This window comes from Talpa europaea (assembly GCF_964194135.1).
Source record: "Talpa europaea genome assembly, chromosome: 10".
NCBI lineage: Eukaryota > Metazoa > Chordata > Mammalia > Eulipotyphla > Talpidae > Talpa > Talpa europaea.
Genome location: NC_140077.1, coordinates 73,910,418 through 73,925,565, shown reverse-complemented (window position 1 = coordinate 73,925,565; position 15,148 = coordinate 73,910,418). Strand labels below are relative to the sequence as shown.

The 15,148-nt window shown below is 56.0% G+C and overlaps 1 protein-coding gene across 2 annotated transcripts in view; it reads right to left on the bottom strand.

Annotated features, from left to right (window-relative positions):
* Positions 1-15,148, bottom strand: part of PLEKHA6 (pleckstrin homology domain containing A6) — a gene marked incomplete at both ends in the record, with an annotated part of 132,656 nt that overhangs the window by 15,413 nt on the left and 102,095 nt on the right. The window contains 4 exons of one of the 2 annotated variants that reach the window (XM_084246145.1): positions 6,195-6,711; positions 7,761-8,243; positions 9,591-9,793; positions 13,080-13,180. In XM_084246145.1, coding sequence (XP_084102271.1) covers positions 6,195-6,711; positions 7,761-8,243; positions 9,591-9,793; positions 13,080-13,180 — 1,304 coding nt within the window. The remainder of the gene's footprint in view (positions 1-6,194; positions 6,712-7,760; positions 8,244-9,590; positions 9,794-13,079; positions 13,181-15,148) is intronic. The other variant, XM_084246146.1, reaches the window with a different exon arrangement.

Here is a 15,148-nt window from a genome sequence, read left to right as displayed (position 1 = left end):
CAGCTGGAGCAGGACCACAAGCATCTCTGGGTCCAGCCAACCTGCCTCACCTCACAGATGCATCGACACCCACAGCACATCCTACGTGACTTCGCATTAGCCAATTCCACATCACACCCTTCATGCCTTCACCCCAATGACATCGGCTAAGGTGCCAACAATAAATCAGAAGGCCTAGGCAGCACAAGGCACGTATGCGATCCCTGGCATGGCATGAGATGTCGATGCCCGATTTTTGATGGTTTGGGAAATGGGCCTGGGGTTTACCCATGAGCGTGAGGAATGGAGGTTGTCCAGGCTGAGCCTGGGAGATGAGGCTGCAGATGAGCGGATGGGGCAGAGCCCACCCAGGTGGCTGCACTCAACCATGCACAAGCAGCTGAGATGAAGCTGACAGGGACATGCTGCCAGGTGGAGGTCTTACTTGCATGAAGAGTTGGGCCCTGGGGGAGGAGTTCTCCACCATGCGGTTCACCATACTGATGAGAGTCTCACTCTCACTCATCTGCAGCAGAGGAAGGAACGGACGATTCAAACGCAGACCCACGCAGAGGTCTCTCTCCCAGCCCACCTGCTCTTGTTTTCCAGAAACAGGAAAGGGCAGCTCCTCTCGGAGCGTCCAGCACCCAGTGTTTGACCCTCCCACCGCTCACCCCCGTGAACTCCATCTCAGGTCCAGCGCTGAAGCCGCCTTGAGGAAGAGCCACTGAGGGGAGCTGGGCGGCCACTGAGCCCCCGCTCTCGGCTCCGAGGATCCCCATCATACGCCGCCCCGGGGGGCCAAGTGTGCAGGTCTCACCCACATTTCCAAAGCCGTCACCTCCCTGCCCCGGCTCTTGTTTCCCACATTGCTTCGGTCAAAGACAGATGGAAAGACCCATCTCCCCAAATTAAATAAAACAAACATAAAACTTAGGCTCTGTTCCTTGGACGGACAGATTCATAGGCTCAGGTCTCCCCCCGCCCCGGCTGCCTCGTGGCTCTAGAGTAGGAAGGATTGCTAGACACGGTTTCCAGAGCTGGGCTGGATGCGTCCATGCTGGTCTCAGATGATGCAAAGGAGCAAATAAGGAGGCCAAGACAAGCAAGCTGTGTTAAAGGGACACCGGACGTGGGGACACTGCTCTCCCGGTGTGTTAGCTTTGTTTCAAAGGGCGTTGAGAATGTGGAGGGGAAAGGCTAGCTGCCAATAGGGAGAGGGAGAGAGGGAGAGAGAATGGGAAGAAGGAGGCAGAGGGAGGCCGAATCAATGCCATCGAGTCCCGCCGGGTCCAGTGTGACCGCGTGGAAAGTGAGTGCATCAGGACTGCCCTTGGCTATGTCCCTTTAACGCAAATGATCTTCAGGAAAAGGCAGAAGACAGAGGGTGTGTGCAGGAAAAGCTTTTGGGGAGGGGGCGTGAATATGGGAAGGGACAGAGCCACCTTAGGACAGATCTTCTGGGGTCACAACTCAAGGTCCCCAATTTTTACCACTCTCTTCCCAGTCTTTGTTGGGCCCATGATGTGTCTGAAGCAGCAGCGATGCCTTGCTCTGTGTGCTAGAAACAGGGCGAGGGGCACCCCTGGCCCCCACTCCCAGGGAGCACAGCCCGCAGGAGGCTCTCCTGGGATCTAATTCTTGCCTCTTTAGTCCAACTGGTAATTTTTTCTATGGCAAAAAGTATAATTTAAAGGCTCTCAAAAGAACGATCGTAGGGCCTCCCCGGTGGCGCAGCGGTTGAGCGCTGGGTTGCGAAGCTGCCCGCGGCCTCTGCGCCGCCGGTTCAATCCCCGGCTTCTCCCCGGCCACCGGAGGAGGGTCCCACATGGCGTGCAGACCTCTCCTGCCGCCCGCTGCTCCCCTCAGCAGTGTACTTCGGTCCTTCTGCCTGCTCTGCTCCCCGCTCTGGCTCTGGTGAATTCTCTCACCCTCCCGCGCTTCTGACTGTACCCAGTGCATGTATAAACAAAACAAACAAACCAGCAAACAAATAAATAAAGCATGCCTCTATTAAAAAAAAAAAAAAAAGAACGATCGTAATAGATGGCTAAACCTTTGTAAAATAGTTATAAGTCAACAGGCCATCAGCTCATTTCTATAAGGATCTGAATTCGGTGTCCCCATCTTATATGTGTGTGTGTACATGTGTCTGTGTGCATGTGTGTGTATACACACACATGTTTCTTTTGGTATGTGTGTTGTGTGCACGTGTGAAGTCAGAGCTGCCACAGCAGGCTTGGAGAGCCCGGAGAGGCCCTGGCTCCTCCTGTCGCTCACTGATCTCATTTCTTCCCCAGTCAGTGGATCTGGGGCACCAAAGGAAGGAGGCAGAATGTTCCCCCTGGACTCACACCCATGATGCAGGAGCTTAGGGCTCTGTCAGCCCACAGAGGCCTAGCCTCTTAAGAGGGCTCCTACGCGCACCTCTCTTTCTCCCAAGTGTAAGAGAAACATTGTGAGGAAGTCCCCAGCCATTGCCTTATAGGTAGTAAGGTGCCCGATCGGTATTGTAAATTGAGTGTTAGAAGAAAAAGAACAGTAAGCGGGTCATAGCAGTCATTGTCAGCACCTGCCAACGCCTGACAAGATGAATCTCCCTTGACTCTGAAGGGCAGGTCTACGGCACTCATTTTAGGACTGACAGAACAAAGAACCAGAGCGACTGAGTGACATTTCCAAGGCTTAGGGGAAAAAGCCTCCTGGGGCAGAACAGAGGAGAGAGCGGAGTCTCCCTCGATGGTGGACTCTTCTCAATGGTAAAAAAAAAAAAAAAAAAACCTGCCTTTTAAGATTATCCTGGGCCTCCCTGGTGGCCTAGGGGTTAAGTCGCAGCACTATCACCACTACCTAAGTTCGATTCCCAGCCAGGGAGCTGCCCACATGGCGCTGCAGACCTCTTCTGTCTCACCCGCTGTTCCCCTCAGCAGTGTCTTTCAGTCAGTCTGCCTGTTCTGTATCCCGCTCTGTTTCTGGTGAATCATCTCACCCCCTGCACCTCTGGACTAGACCCCAGTTCTTCGGTGTAAAAAAACAAACAACATTATCTTGGACTTAGGAGGAGAAAAGGTCATTTCTGAAACTGCCAGTTGGAGAGCCCATCCTTCTGTGAGGGCAGAAGTGCCCACACAAGGCCTGCTGTCTGCCTGGAGGCTTTGTGGAGGGGCCACTGGGAGGAAAGGCTGTCCAGGAGCCCCAAGGGCACTGGATCTGCCCTTCACCACTCCCGTACAGCAGACCCCACTTCCCACCATGGCCATCCGGGACTCCCAGGGCTCCCCCGTCCTGCTTTAAAACTCGGCTCCACATGGATTTGAATGCTCATGATGTGGACAACACGTGCTGTTTCTGGAACTAGAATGTGATGTCTCTGAGGTCAGAGAGCCATCTCTGTCCATTAAAACTCAGGCATGGGCTTCCCCCGCCACCGGGGCTCAAGGCCCCTTACTCAGATGGTCTCGCTGAGACTCAGGCCTTGGCTGATGATGACGAGTAACTTGCGAGTAGAACTACCAACAGGTGCGCTACATGCCCTGATTCCAAGTTTATGGTTCTTCCTGCAACATTAAGAGCACAGAACTGTCCTGATGAGGTTCAACCTAGCGTCTTTATATATTGGATGTTTTCTCAGCTGTAAACTGGGTCAATTTTCTAGGCTCTGCTATTTACTGGTTATGTGTTCTTGACACATGAGCTAACCCCTCTGAGCTTTAGTGTGAATGTTATAAAAGGGGATAACAGTGCCTGCCTTGCAGGAGTGTTATCAAGATTAAATGAATTAGGATCTGTGAAGTGCTTAGAATTGGAGAAACCACCAGTGTTTTCACCAGCCCAGCACCACCCTCCCCAGGACAATACTGTGTGCATCCAGGTCTCCCGCCCCCTGATTTGTAGCACAGGTCTGAGCATAAGTGTGTGCCATATAGATGCCGAGCACATCGACCTCTGGCTGTGCACTCCACAGCACCCTTAGCATTAAAGGCAAGGGACCTCCTGGTCAGAGCTCTGGAGTCAGAGGCCCTGGCAGCCCATTGCTTCCCTCTCTAGGAACCACAGCCCAGCCTCTACAGGGGGCTCAATCGCGAGGCTGGAATCACAGCACCTTCTCTGTACACTGCCCAGAGCTCCAAGGAACATGTGATCCATGCCAGCAAAAGAATTTTGCAGAGGAACTATCAAATATACTGAATATATTTTATAAAGCATCCTAGGGCAGCCCTCAGCTAGCCACAACTTGAGGAATATGATAGGAAAATTTCTCTGATTCAGTCTGAACTCAATTCCTAGCATTTTAGACCCAGCAGGATCTCTGCTAGTCTCTCCAGCAAAAATGCAAATGCCCACTTGCCCCCTGAGGGCAGTTCCATCTGGGCTGAACAAACAAGAGGTGGCATTAATTATTAATGGGGTCATTTACTAGTCCCCATTCCCCAGGAAAGTCCCAGCTGCCCTAAGGGCTTTGAAGAGAAAGGGTGTAAAAGAGCAAACCAAAATATAAGCCACTTTGTTGTGTCCTGGTTGTGCCAACAAAGGTTGTCAAATGGATGGAAGATGAGGAGGTGGGGAGGAGGGGGGAGACGACAGGAGGGCAGGGGATGGCAGGGGGCACCAGCTCTGCCTACCTGCTGATCCAAATACTCTAGGTTTCTTTGCAACTGAAGGTCTAAAAGTTCATCCTACCCGGAGCCCGAGGCCCACCGCCAACACAAACACACAGGAACACGACAAAAGAAAACAATAAAAAGGAAGCAAAGCAGTTAAGAGTTAGCTGGGCAAGGACAAGGAGCAGCCCTCTCTCTGCCCTTGAGGAGTTCTGGGAAGGGAGGGGGTGAGACAGGGCTGGCATGGAAGCCACCTCTGGACATGGCCAGCATGGTGTGGGATACAGTTGGGGCTCCAACTCCAGCTCCCTAAGTTGGCCTGGACCTGGGAGAGGCAGGCACCACTGAAGCCATCTACTGAGACCTCCTAATGCTGTTTCTGAGTTTTCTGGAAAAATCTCCTATTCTGGATGGGTCATTTACTGTGTGTTGGACCCCTTTGGAGCAGAGGAGGGGGGAAAGAGAAAAGCCTTCCCCTTTTCTACCCTGGCCCCCTGGTGCTACGTAGGGAGAGGGCTAGGCAACAGGACTGGGGATAAGGATTCTGTCTGTTGGGTACACAGTTTCTCCCCAACACCCCTCCCATCCCACCCCAGTGGAGCACCTACATCAAGCTCTCCAGGTCAAAGCAAAAATTCTCCAAACAAATTCCCAAAAGGGACATCGCAGAAAGAGGAGAGAAAATATGGGGGAGCCATAACATGGTAAATCTTTTCTTCCTCACCGTCCTACTTGTCTCTTTCCCCAAAAGTGGCATGCGAGGCAAGGAGAAAGGTGGAGCCACCTTGGGGGAGGTCTGGAGACCATGTCTGTTGTGCCCTCTGCATGCCGGAGAGCAAAGCCACCCTGAGATCAAGAGGGTTGGGCCATGCGTGCTCCGGATCTTGTCTCTGCACCTCTGCCCTGAGTTCCAAAAGAGAAGGGGTAACTGGAGCCACACCTAGGGGCTAGAGTCCCGGGTGTGAGGGGACAGTATCCGGAGGCCACTCAGAACCAGAGGGGCCAGTGTCGGGCACAGAGCATCCCAGTGTCCCTGGCCCCAGGAGGAGGCAGATGGGGAGGGCCTGAGGGGGTGCCGAGTGGGAGGCAGGACATACCATCTTATCGTGGACCGTGGGGGATGGTGGGTAGTTGTAGGGGAACAGTCCTGCAGGGACTGGCCGCCTGTCTCCCAGGTAATCATACTGGAAGAGAAAGGGGATGGAGAGGTGAGAGGGTCCGGCTTGGACACGGACTTCCCCACCAACTGAAGTTCAAGGTTAGGGATGTCTGTATCCAGTCCCAGAGCACATCCAAACTGCAATGGACCGCATTTCTCCATTGCAATATTCTTGCAATCATCTTGCCAGGTCCTCAAGATTTGAAAAGACACAACCCTCTCTGCCCTCATCTGCAGAATTAGGATGACTGGCGTAACTTGGGGATAAGGACAGAGAGCAAAGTTCCTACTCAGGGCAGGGCAAACCCCAGACAGCTGCTCTGTGGAAGAGCCGCAGGCCCAGTGGCTCCCAGGGCAGCACTGCTGGGCTTGCTGCACCTCCATCTCTTCTCAGCAGGTGGTCGTAGGTTTGGGGGACCTCAGGGGCAGGGCAGAGGAGCAGGTTGGTGGCTCACCTTGGGGGAGCTGATGGATCGCCTCATCACGTAGGCAGCAGGGTCTGCGTAGATGTCCTCGCTGCGGGGCGGCAGCCGCTCAAAACGGGCACTGGGCGAGCGGACAGGGGAGTAAATGCGAGCACGGCTGCAGGAGCCCTGGCTGGGCGAGCGGGGCACAGAGTGGGACCGGGGCTGCAGGGACAGGCGGCGCAGGGAGCTGGAGGCGGCATCCAGCTCGTCATAGTACACAGGCTGCCGGGAGGGGCTGGGCACCCAGACGGTGCCGTCCTGCCGCCCGTAGCCGCCAGGCTCCTTCCACTCCCGCAGCTGGTAGGCAGGGCCACCCCCGTTCCGGAAGGAGAGGCGCTTGTCCTCCAGGGCCCAGGGTGGACTGATCCGGTCGTAGGCTGGCATGGAGCAGATGCTATCCGGCCGCACCCCTGGGGGGTAGTACTGGTAATCGTCGGGGTACTGGGAGGAGTAGGGGCCATAATATTCAGGGATCCTTCGGGACACAGGGTAGAACCTAGAGGGGCTGAAAGAAGGCACAGTGAGAAAGCCAGACCAAAGGGCATGCCCTGCCCTCCTGTGCCCCGGCCCCCACCACATCCCCCAGGCTGGAACAGGGGTTTCCCTAGGTGAACGGTGACCCGCCAGACCCGAGACTTCTTTCCGGAGGTTCAGGGGAAGACCTGGGCCTCAGGGTTCCCTCCCTCAAGCATCTCCCTGAGGCCGGAAAGGTCCCTGTTCAGAGCTTCAGACTTTGTCTCTTCAGAATGAAATGCCCCCGGGGAGAAACCTTAAGCCTTATTAGCCATCTCTAGATCAGCGCAAACCAATTTATCAAATTCCATCCAGAGAGGCAAAGGGGAGAATGGAAGGTGGTGTACTGGGCACCAAAGGAGGGCAATTGTTGGGGGCCGGGGCCGCCTCTCTGACTTGCTGATCTCCTGCATCCCACGGACTCCTCCCAAGTGCTCCAGGGGCCAGGAGGGAGCAGCCCTCTCCTCCCCACCTGCCCAGACTCTGGGGGGCATAGAATGGCAGCCCCAAGTCCCTGAAGGAAGTTACCAGGCTAAACAATGTCTTCAAATATCTGAAAGCCAATCACTAGACCAAAGCCAATCACTGAAAGCCGAGTTGGTTCAAAGGCCCACGAGGATCAAGAAGCAACCTTTTCTCTGCCTCTTTTCTTTTTTAAAGAGCAGTTCAGAAATGGAGTGAGTGGACTTGGTGGTGAGTGTCACGTTGGGAGAAGCACTGGGGCAGAGGGTGGTGGAAGAGGGTGGGGGCTCACTTCAAGGCCCCTCCCTCCCTGCTCCAGCCTGCCTGTTTCCTGGGCTACCCCCACCTGTGGCCAGGCCCTGGGTGCTTTCTGTCCCTTCATCTGAAGGATGTGGACAGCAAGAATCAGGTGCAGGGAGGGGGTGGCCAGCTACAGATATAGCCACTGGCAGGCAAAGATCTGGGCAAGCTGGACTTGCTGGGTTTGACATGATTTCCCAACTCAGTCTGCATCCGAGAGGTTTCTAATAGGTCTTGATACTACCCCAGTCCCAGCCTTAGCCCCCTACCAGGCCTCACCTGCGAAGGTCATCGGGTGGGGGCACCCCCCGGCGCAGGTTTACCCACTGCTGCAGCTGGTTCATGGAACTCTTGCGCTGGGCGATTTTGTCAGGGTTGGTACGTGGCGGGAAGCTCTGTCGGTGTCCCCCATTCTCCCCATCCTGAGGTGGGAAGGCTGTGCTCCCAGGCCGGCTTGGGGAGCTATACTGCCAACCGTTGGGCTGGACAGGCCGCTCCCCACCCCCTGGAAGCCTTGGGCCCTCGGGGTAAGGGCTGCCCGGCTCTGAGATGGCTTCTGGGCCAGTTTGAATGCCGTTCGCTTTCACCAGAGGCTCAGTCTTGACTTCTGGCCTCTCCGGCCTCCTCTCTGCCTTCTCACAGCCTCGGCCATCGCCCTCCCCTCGAGTCTTGGCCTCAGGTTCAGACTTGGCGAGGCTGTTGTGGGGTGTCTGATGGTGGAGTTTGCTGGGCGGGATGTTCTCTGAGTCTGGCTTCTCTTGGCTGCAGAGTGTCAGGGGAGACTTGGTAAGTGACCACAGCCCAGCACGGGGCAGGGGGTGGCAGGCTGGGAAAGGGAAGGGGCTGAGGAAGGGTGGACAGGAAGCTGGGGCTGGAAACAGGACTCAGCGAATGACAGTTCTGTTCGCTAAATCTCACTGTTTTGGCCCCTTTCTCCTGCCCGGGCAGTTACTGTAACACGCACTCTCACCTGCCTGAGCTCACTCTGCCCCCCACATCTTCTCTGCGGGTCACTTTCTACTCCCTGTGATGACCCGCGAGGAGCCCAGTCTTCCAGCCAGAGCCAAGACCAACCTCATGCAGTCTCAGTCTCCTCTGCAGTCTGTCCCTGTCCTGGCACCTAAACCTGATGGGCACCAGATCCAGGTTTCACAACAGCAAAGGTTCCCGAGGCCCCCGCCTTTGAGACCCGGCAGGGCGCACTGGTTCCTGTCAAGTTACTTAGCTCCCACACCCGGCCTCATGGGCAGGATGGGCTTAACCTCACCTCCTGCCACAGGACTTGGGGGAGCTGAGACACGACAGCCATCTCAGCCTCGTCCTTCTCTCCAAAAACAAGCTTCTTCCAGGTTCTTCAAGCTCCTTTCCATTAGGGCGTAAGCTCCGCGAGGTGGGAGCATCAGACCAGCCCCTTCTTTGTTCCCCTAGCACCTGACACATGCCTTAAGCATTTGTCCTCTGAGTAAATGTTTATGACATGAATGAATGAACTTCTGGAATATGCCCCTTGTTTGGAACAAAGATGGGTCCGATGGCAATGTTATCCCTACAACCTCCCTGGTTTGACCCATTCAAGCATCCTGCTGAGACCTGAGCACTCCTGAGACGTGGATAGATTTGGAGTCTGTGCTGTCAAACCTTCCTCTTCTGGTTCCTTGTTAATATCTAACTCAAGACTCACCCCAGTTCTAGGAGAGGTAGGTGCTGAGTCTTCTAATGATAGGGTGTTGGGGTGTGGGCAGCCATAACTATAATTGCTGTCTTTAAGAGCAAACTTGGGTTTGGAGAGGTTAAGAAACTTACACTGAGGTCACACTGTGGGCTACTAGCTGAGCAGGGATTTGAACCCAAGTCCACATTTTCCCGAAGGCTGTGTGCTTAATGACCATGGCCAGGAAAAATGAGCAAATGACCCAGTGGGTCCAAGCCTCTTTCTTGGCTTCCGCCAGCAGAGAGAAGAGGCAGTACCAGTGAGGGCAAGTAAGGAAGACAGGTTGTGGCGTCACTCGGGGGCACCAGGCTCCCCAGGAGTTCGAGGCAGCCGCTGGGGTCAGCCGCGGCATGAAATTGGGCGCTTTCTCCCCGCCAATACCCATGCCCAGCACTCACTTGTGACGCACAGCTTGAGGCACTGACTTCTGGGCCGGGGGGATCTGGACTCGGGCAGCCTCCCCCATGGCCTGGATCCAGGCCTCCTGCTCCTCAGGGCTCTCGGCGCTAAAGAAGTAGGTACGGACCCCGGCATGCTCAGCCTGTGGGGAGAGGCAGTACGTGGAACTTGCCCGAGTCTCGTCCACCCTGCACACAGTCACCTGTGGAGAGAGGACACCCACAGAGGGGGTCAGGTAGGTCGCTCCCCTGCACTGCACATGTCTCGTGTTTCTCAGGGCAAGGTGAGGAGGGGAGCCCGCAGCCACCCCAAGTGCTCCAGCCGGCATCCAGGTACCAGCCTTGGCCAGCTCTCCAGACACCACAAACAGGCCAATACCCTCCCTGAGGCGACCGTGAGCAGGAGGGAAAATTACCGCTCCTGCTCTCAGCAAATTCTGTCTCTGACTTGAAGGGCGATTACCCAGTGTCTGGTAAATGCAGCACCCCCCAGCTCCCCAAGGACATGCCAGCCTGGCCGCTGAGAAGCTACCACGGCCTCGTCTGTGTGCAGCCAGCAGCGGGCCTCCACTGGAGGGCATGCAAGGGGCATGCAGGGCAGACAGAGAACACTACCTAGTAGGCGGCCGCGAGCAAGCGCGGCAGGCGGGAACCCCGAAGAGAGCTCCTGTCCAGAGGAGGGGTCCTCACGCGGTCAGGAGGAGGAGAAGCAGAGAACAGGTCACCCAAACACCAGAGGAGAGACAGAAGATGACATGGCACAAACAATGAAGAGCAGGGCAGGGGGCTGTGCTCTGGGCGGGATCACAGCTCCCAGCAATGCCCAGCTCAGCCCACCGGGAGGGGCGGAGCGCCCAAGGGGCCAGGGATGGTATGGAAGCAGCCAGGGCATCTGAGCATCCCGCTTGTCCCTGCAGCTGCCCTGATTTCTGCTCTGCTCTGGCCTCAACAGACGCCTGTTTAATAGGAGACTCCGTTGGTGACACTTGAGGTCTTAGGCCACAGGAACAAATGCCCCAGAGCTATATTCTTTCTGGGGCTTCAGCATACTCTCACACCACCACCTGCCCCTCCCTCTAGTCTCTCAATTTCCCAGAAAAAAAACAGGAAGCACAGTTTATCCCACCCCACAGAGATCCAAAAGCAATTAAGCATCAGCTGTAAACATCACTTAAGCCTGATTCCTTGGGCACAAAATCTGGGGTCGGGGGTTGGTGAGCAGGGGGGCTGGGAGAAGGCAGGGCTGTGCTGACCAGGCCTGTTCTAAGCAGCAAGGTCAAATTCACCCTCTCTGAGTGCTTGCCCCTCCGACCTTCACCAAGCTCGCTCCTCTGCAGTGCCCGCCCCCCCCAGCAAGTGATTCCTCTCTGACAGGAGCCACGGCCCAGTGAAGGTGTGTCCTGTGTCTCTGGGGGCAGGGATAGCCTCTTCCCTCTGAACCAGCCTGGTCTGTCCTCGCCTGCCAGCAGGGGCTCAGCCCGTGGGCAGAAACAGGGTGCTGGTGACCCGACAGTGGTCAGGAGGCATCATGGGCTGACAGTGCACGGGGTATGCAGATGGGCCCGTCAGCCTGTGGGGTGGAGAACCCAGGGGTACTGTGGAGGAGACAGACCCCAGAGGGACACTGGGCACATCTGAGCCCCCAGGTGTAGGCAGAGAACGAATCCATGGGCTTGCTAAGCACGGGGAGAGCTCGCGTGCGTGCGGAGCTCTGCTCCCGGCACCAGGCAGGAGGAAAAGCACGGACGTGCTCTTCGTGCCCAGAGCCATGGATGAAACATGCCCCTGGGAATGGAGGGGCAGCTGAGGCGCAGAAACAACTGCTTGTGACAGAGAGGCTGGGGGCCTGGGAAGAGACAGGGCGATTGATGGGGAACCTCGAGGGGACGCAGACTGGAACAGTGAAAGGGAGCCAGAGGACTGAGGGAGGTGCCCGCATGAAGGAGCCCACTGAACCCCCTGCTGGCTCAGGACCAGGACACGCTTTCAGCCACCGCTTGGGCAGGAGCGGTTCTGGGCTCATTATCAGCCATCGCAGTTGTGCTTGGAGACCCCCGCAGGACAAGCCCCCCATCTGTCTCAGTTTCCCTCTTCTCCCTAAGTAGCTGCAATTAGACCCCTTTGTGGGCCACTGAGCACAGTCCTCAGAGTTGGATTTTAAAGAGGCAGAGCACTCCCGGGGGGGGGGGGGGGAGGGAGGGGGCTGATGAGCACAGAGCGGAAGCCTGGGGTGCCCAGCCGGGGTTGGGGTGGGTAGTGTCAGTCATCTGCTGACGATGGCTGCTGCCAGCACAGCTCTGAGCTGGACTAAGTGAGCACAGGTCTGATGGGGGGGGGGGGGGTGAGCCAGGCTGTTGGATGTGGGCGTGCGTGTGCGTCTGTGTACAGCAGGGCTGTTTGTTGTTGGTAAAACAGCCTGTTCCTATTTCCCCTGCTAGAACCTGGCTCCCTGGAGCCAGAGTTTTATTAATTGTTCATTCTGTTCACACCTCTGGCACACAGGACCCTGGGAGGCTGGAAACTAATTATGTGCCAAAGAAGTCCCTCCTTGTTCCGGGGCGCAGCACCGGTGTGCGGCCAGGTGACCAGCATCTGAAGGACAGAAAGGGGCAGAGGCTCTGAGGCTCTGTGAGCTCAGCCCCTGACCTGGCGTCACCTGTAGACCCGATTATCTAACACCAGAGCTTTGGGTTCTTGGGGTCCTGGACAGCAGTTCTCAACCTGGGGGAGTGAGGGCTTTTGCACAAAGAAAATGCAAGCCTGGTAGAATTTTGTGTTTGGAAAATGAAAAGGTCTTTGCATAATAAAATACGAAAAGGGCAAAGAATTTTGATCATTTTTAATGGGTCATGAATTTTTAAATGTGGAAAAACACTGGCCTAGGATGAGCCAGCTGCAGGCACGTCTTTGCTGGGTGGGCCCCCAGGGGCTCCCAGTGAGCCCAGCCTCCTGCACGCCTGTTGCCCAGATTGCTGTTACATGGGTCTCACACCGCTCGATGTAATGCAACTGAATCCTAATGGTTTTCAAGGGTTGAAGTTTGTGCATGTTTGACTGGTGGTCTAGTTCCTTGGGCCATGTTGGGGAGAAGGTCTTTCTAGAAGGGTTCTCAGAACCCTACCAGCCCACAGCTCCTGCCTCTACTGGGAGGGATTTTCTGGGGTGAGGCCACCAGGCAGAAGATCAAAAGGTTCAGGACAGAACTACTTCTCCCCAGGAGAACCTGTGGCACCTCTGAATCCCATCCCTACTGGCCCCCTCTGGGGAGAACTACCCGTTGACCCCCCCCAAGGAAAGAGAAGGGTCCTGGCACAGCCCCATCTCAGGCTTCTGGTAATGCATACTGTCCGGAGCCACCCCACTCTCTCCACCACCACCACCAGGGAGTCTAAGGGAGGTAGCTTCTGAAACTTCTCCATCCCCGTGTGCTCTGTGAGAGCCAGCCGCCCCTGTCCTCCACCCCGACCTGGGAGAGAAAGGCCAACTGACCTTAAAGGTGTGTTTCCGGCTGATGTTGTCTGAGGGCTGCACTGCGGCCACCCGGAAGCTCAGGAGCGGGATGCTGCCCAGGATGCTCTCCTCCTTCTCATCTGCCAGGGAGATAAGTACCCATGAGAGGTGCATGAGTGCACAGGTGCGTGCACGTTCAGGGGGGAGGTGAGCGGAGACATCAGCGCTATTACCATACGTATCAATAACCACTTGCGGCTTAGCTCAAGACCACAACGCACAATGCCAAGAGGCACACCCCAGCACTGGGAGTCAGGGAGTCAGCACACAGGGGTCTAGACACCAGAACGACAGAGGAAGCACGAGGGGGAAGCAGCACCCACCCGCAATAGCCTCCGCTCTGGCAGACACGCAAACCAGCACTAAACAGCTGATGTTCTCAAGGGTTCACTCTGCCAGGGAAGGTTCCAGAATGGAGTCAACATTCCAAAATCCTATGTATAGGTGCTGTTATCACCCCTGTTTTATAGGTCAGGAGGTGGAGGTGCAGAGAAGTTAGAGCATTTCTCCAAGATTACTGAAATAATGAGGGGTGGAACAGGTCTCTGAACCTCTGAAGTCTGACTCGCAAGCTGCATTGGGGACCACTCTCCACCTGGGCAGCCAATTCCACAGTGATGCACCTCATAGGACACCAGTGGGGAGGCTTGGTGGAATAGACAGTCCGATCTTTGGCTCTGGCTCCTCTGGGGAACTGTCCCTAAGGTTCTTCCAGGCACCCAGCAGCTTGCCCTTATACGTGACGCCCAGAAAGACACGCCCCAGGCCCTCTGGTTCCTGGATCAGGCTAACAATCAGGTTGCTACATAATTCATCCTGGATCTCCAAAGGAGCCTGGTGGATTAGGCGGTCAGGTCCCCAGCTGTCAGCAGGAGGCGGGAAAGGGTAGGGTGCAATGTGGGACCAGTGGGGAGCAAGTATAAGACCATGGCAAGATGGCCCCTACTTCCTTCCCCAGGCTGGGGACTGTGTGAAACCTCAGTGGGGTTTGGAAGCAATCTCTCAGGGGTCATAAACCCCATGGGCTCCCCTGCCTCCTCTCACTTGCCACCTGAGTAAGAGACTTGGCCCGAGGTCCAGCTTCCGGGCAGACTGTAGTGTGGTACCCAGAAGGAAGCCAAAGGGGCAGGAGGGACAGGGCTGGGACCCAGGCTGTTTTCAGGAGTTCCGAGCTGCTCTCTTCTAGAGGAGACAGCCCGCGTTTAGGGGGCATCCTGAGACCATTTATCGATGGATAGTGAGCCCCAGTGCAGTAGCTGAATTCAGTGTTTTTTTTTTTTTAAAGATTTATTTATTTATACAAGCACTGGGTATAGTCAGAAGCGAGGGAGGGTGAGAGAATTCACCAGAGCCAGAGTGGAGAGCAGAGCAGGCAGAAGGACCAAGGTACACTGCTGAGGGGAGCAGCGGGCGGCAGGAAAGGTCTGCGCGCCATGTGGGACCCTCGCCGGCAGCCAGAGATCGAACCAGCGCTGCAGAGGCTGCGGGCAGCTTCACAGCCCAGCACTCAACCGCTGCGACACCGGGGAGGCCCCTGAATTCAGAGTGTTTTAAGGTCCTCCCCATGCTAGTCCCAGAGTCTCTCTCCTCTCTGCAGAGATCCTGGCCCCTTCCAGCTTCTTTTACCTTTGGCCCCAGTACAGCAGCTGGGGCACATCTGCTCCCCCGTCTTGAGCCTGTACAGACAGCCTGTATATACACCCCCATCCTGACTTCTTTCCTCAGAGTTCAGGGCACAAACACACCAGCATGGTGGGGGGTGTCACTGGGTACAACCTTTGTTTGCCAAAGTTAATGATTCACTGAGTTGCTCCCAGGAGACTGGAGGAGTCAGGGCTCAGCCGTTCCCTGGGCTCCCAAGAGCAGCAGTGGCTTCTCCCCCTGAAAGGCCAGCTGCCCTCTCTCTTCTCAGGCCCGGGCCTTGCCTGGCATTGCATCAGGGTGACGGCACTATCACCAGCCCTCGCTAGCTCTTCCACGCTTCCCTTGATAAAAGGTAATGGGACTATTTTAAAAATAACTCCCTAGAGGAACAGTACCCAAGGGCC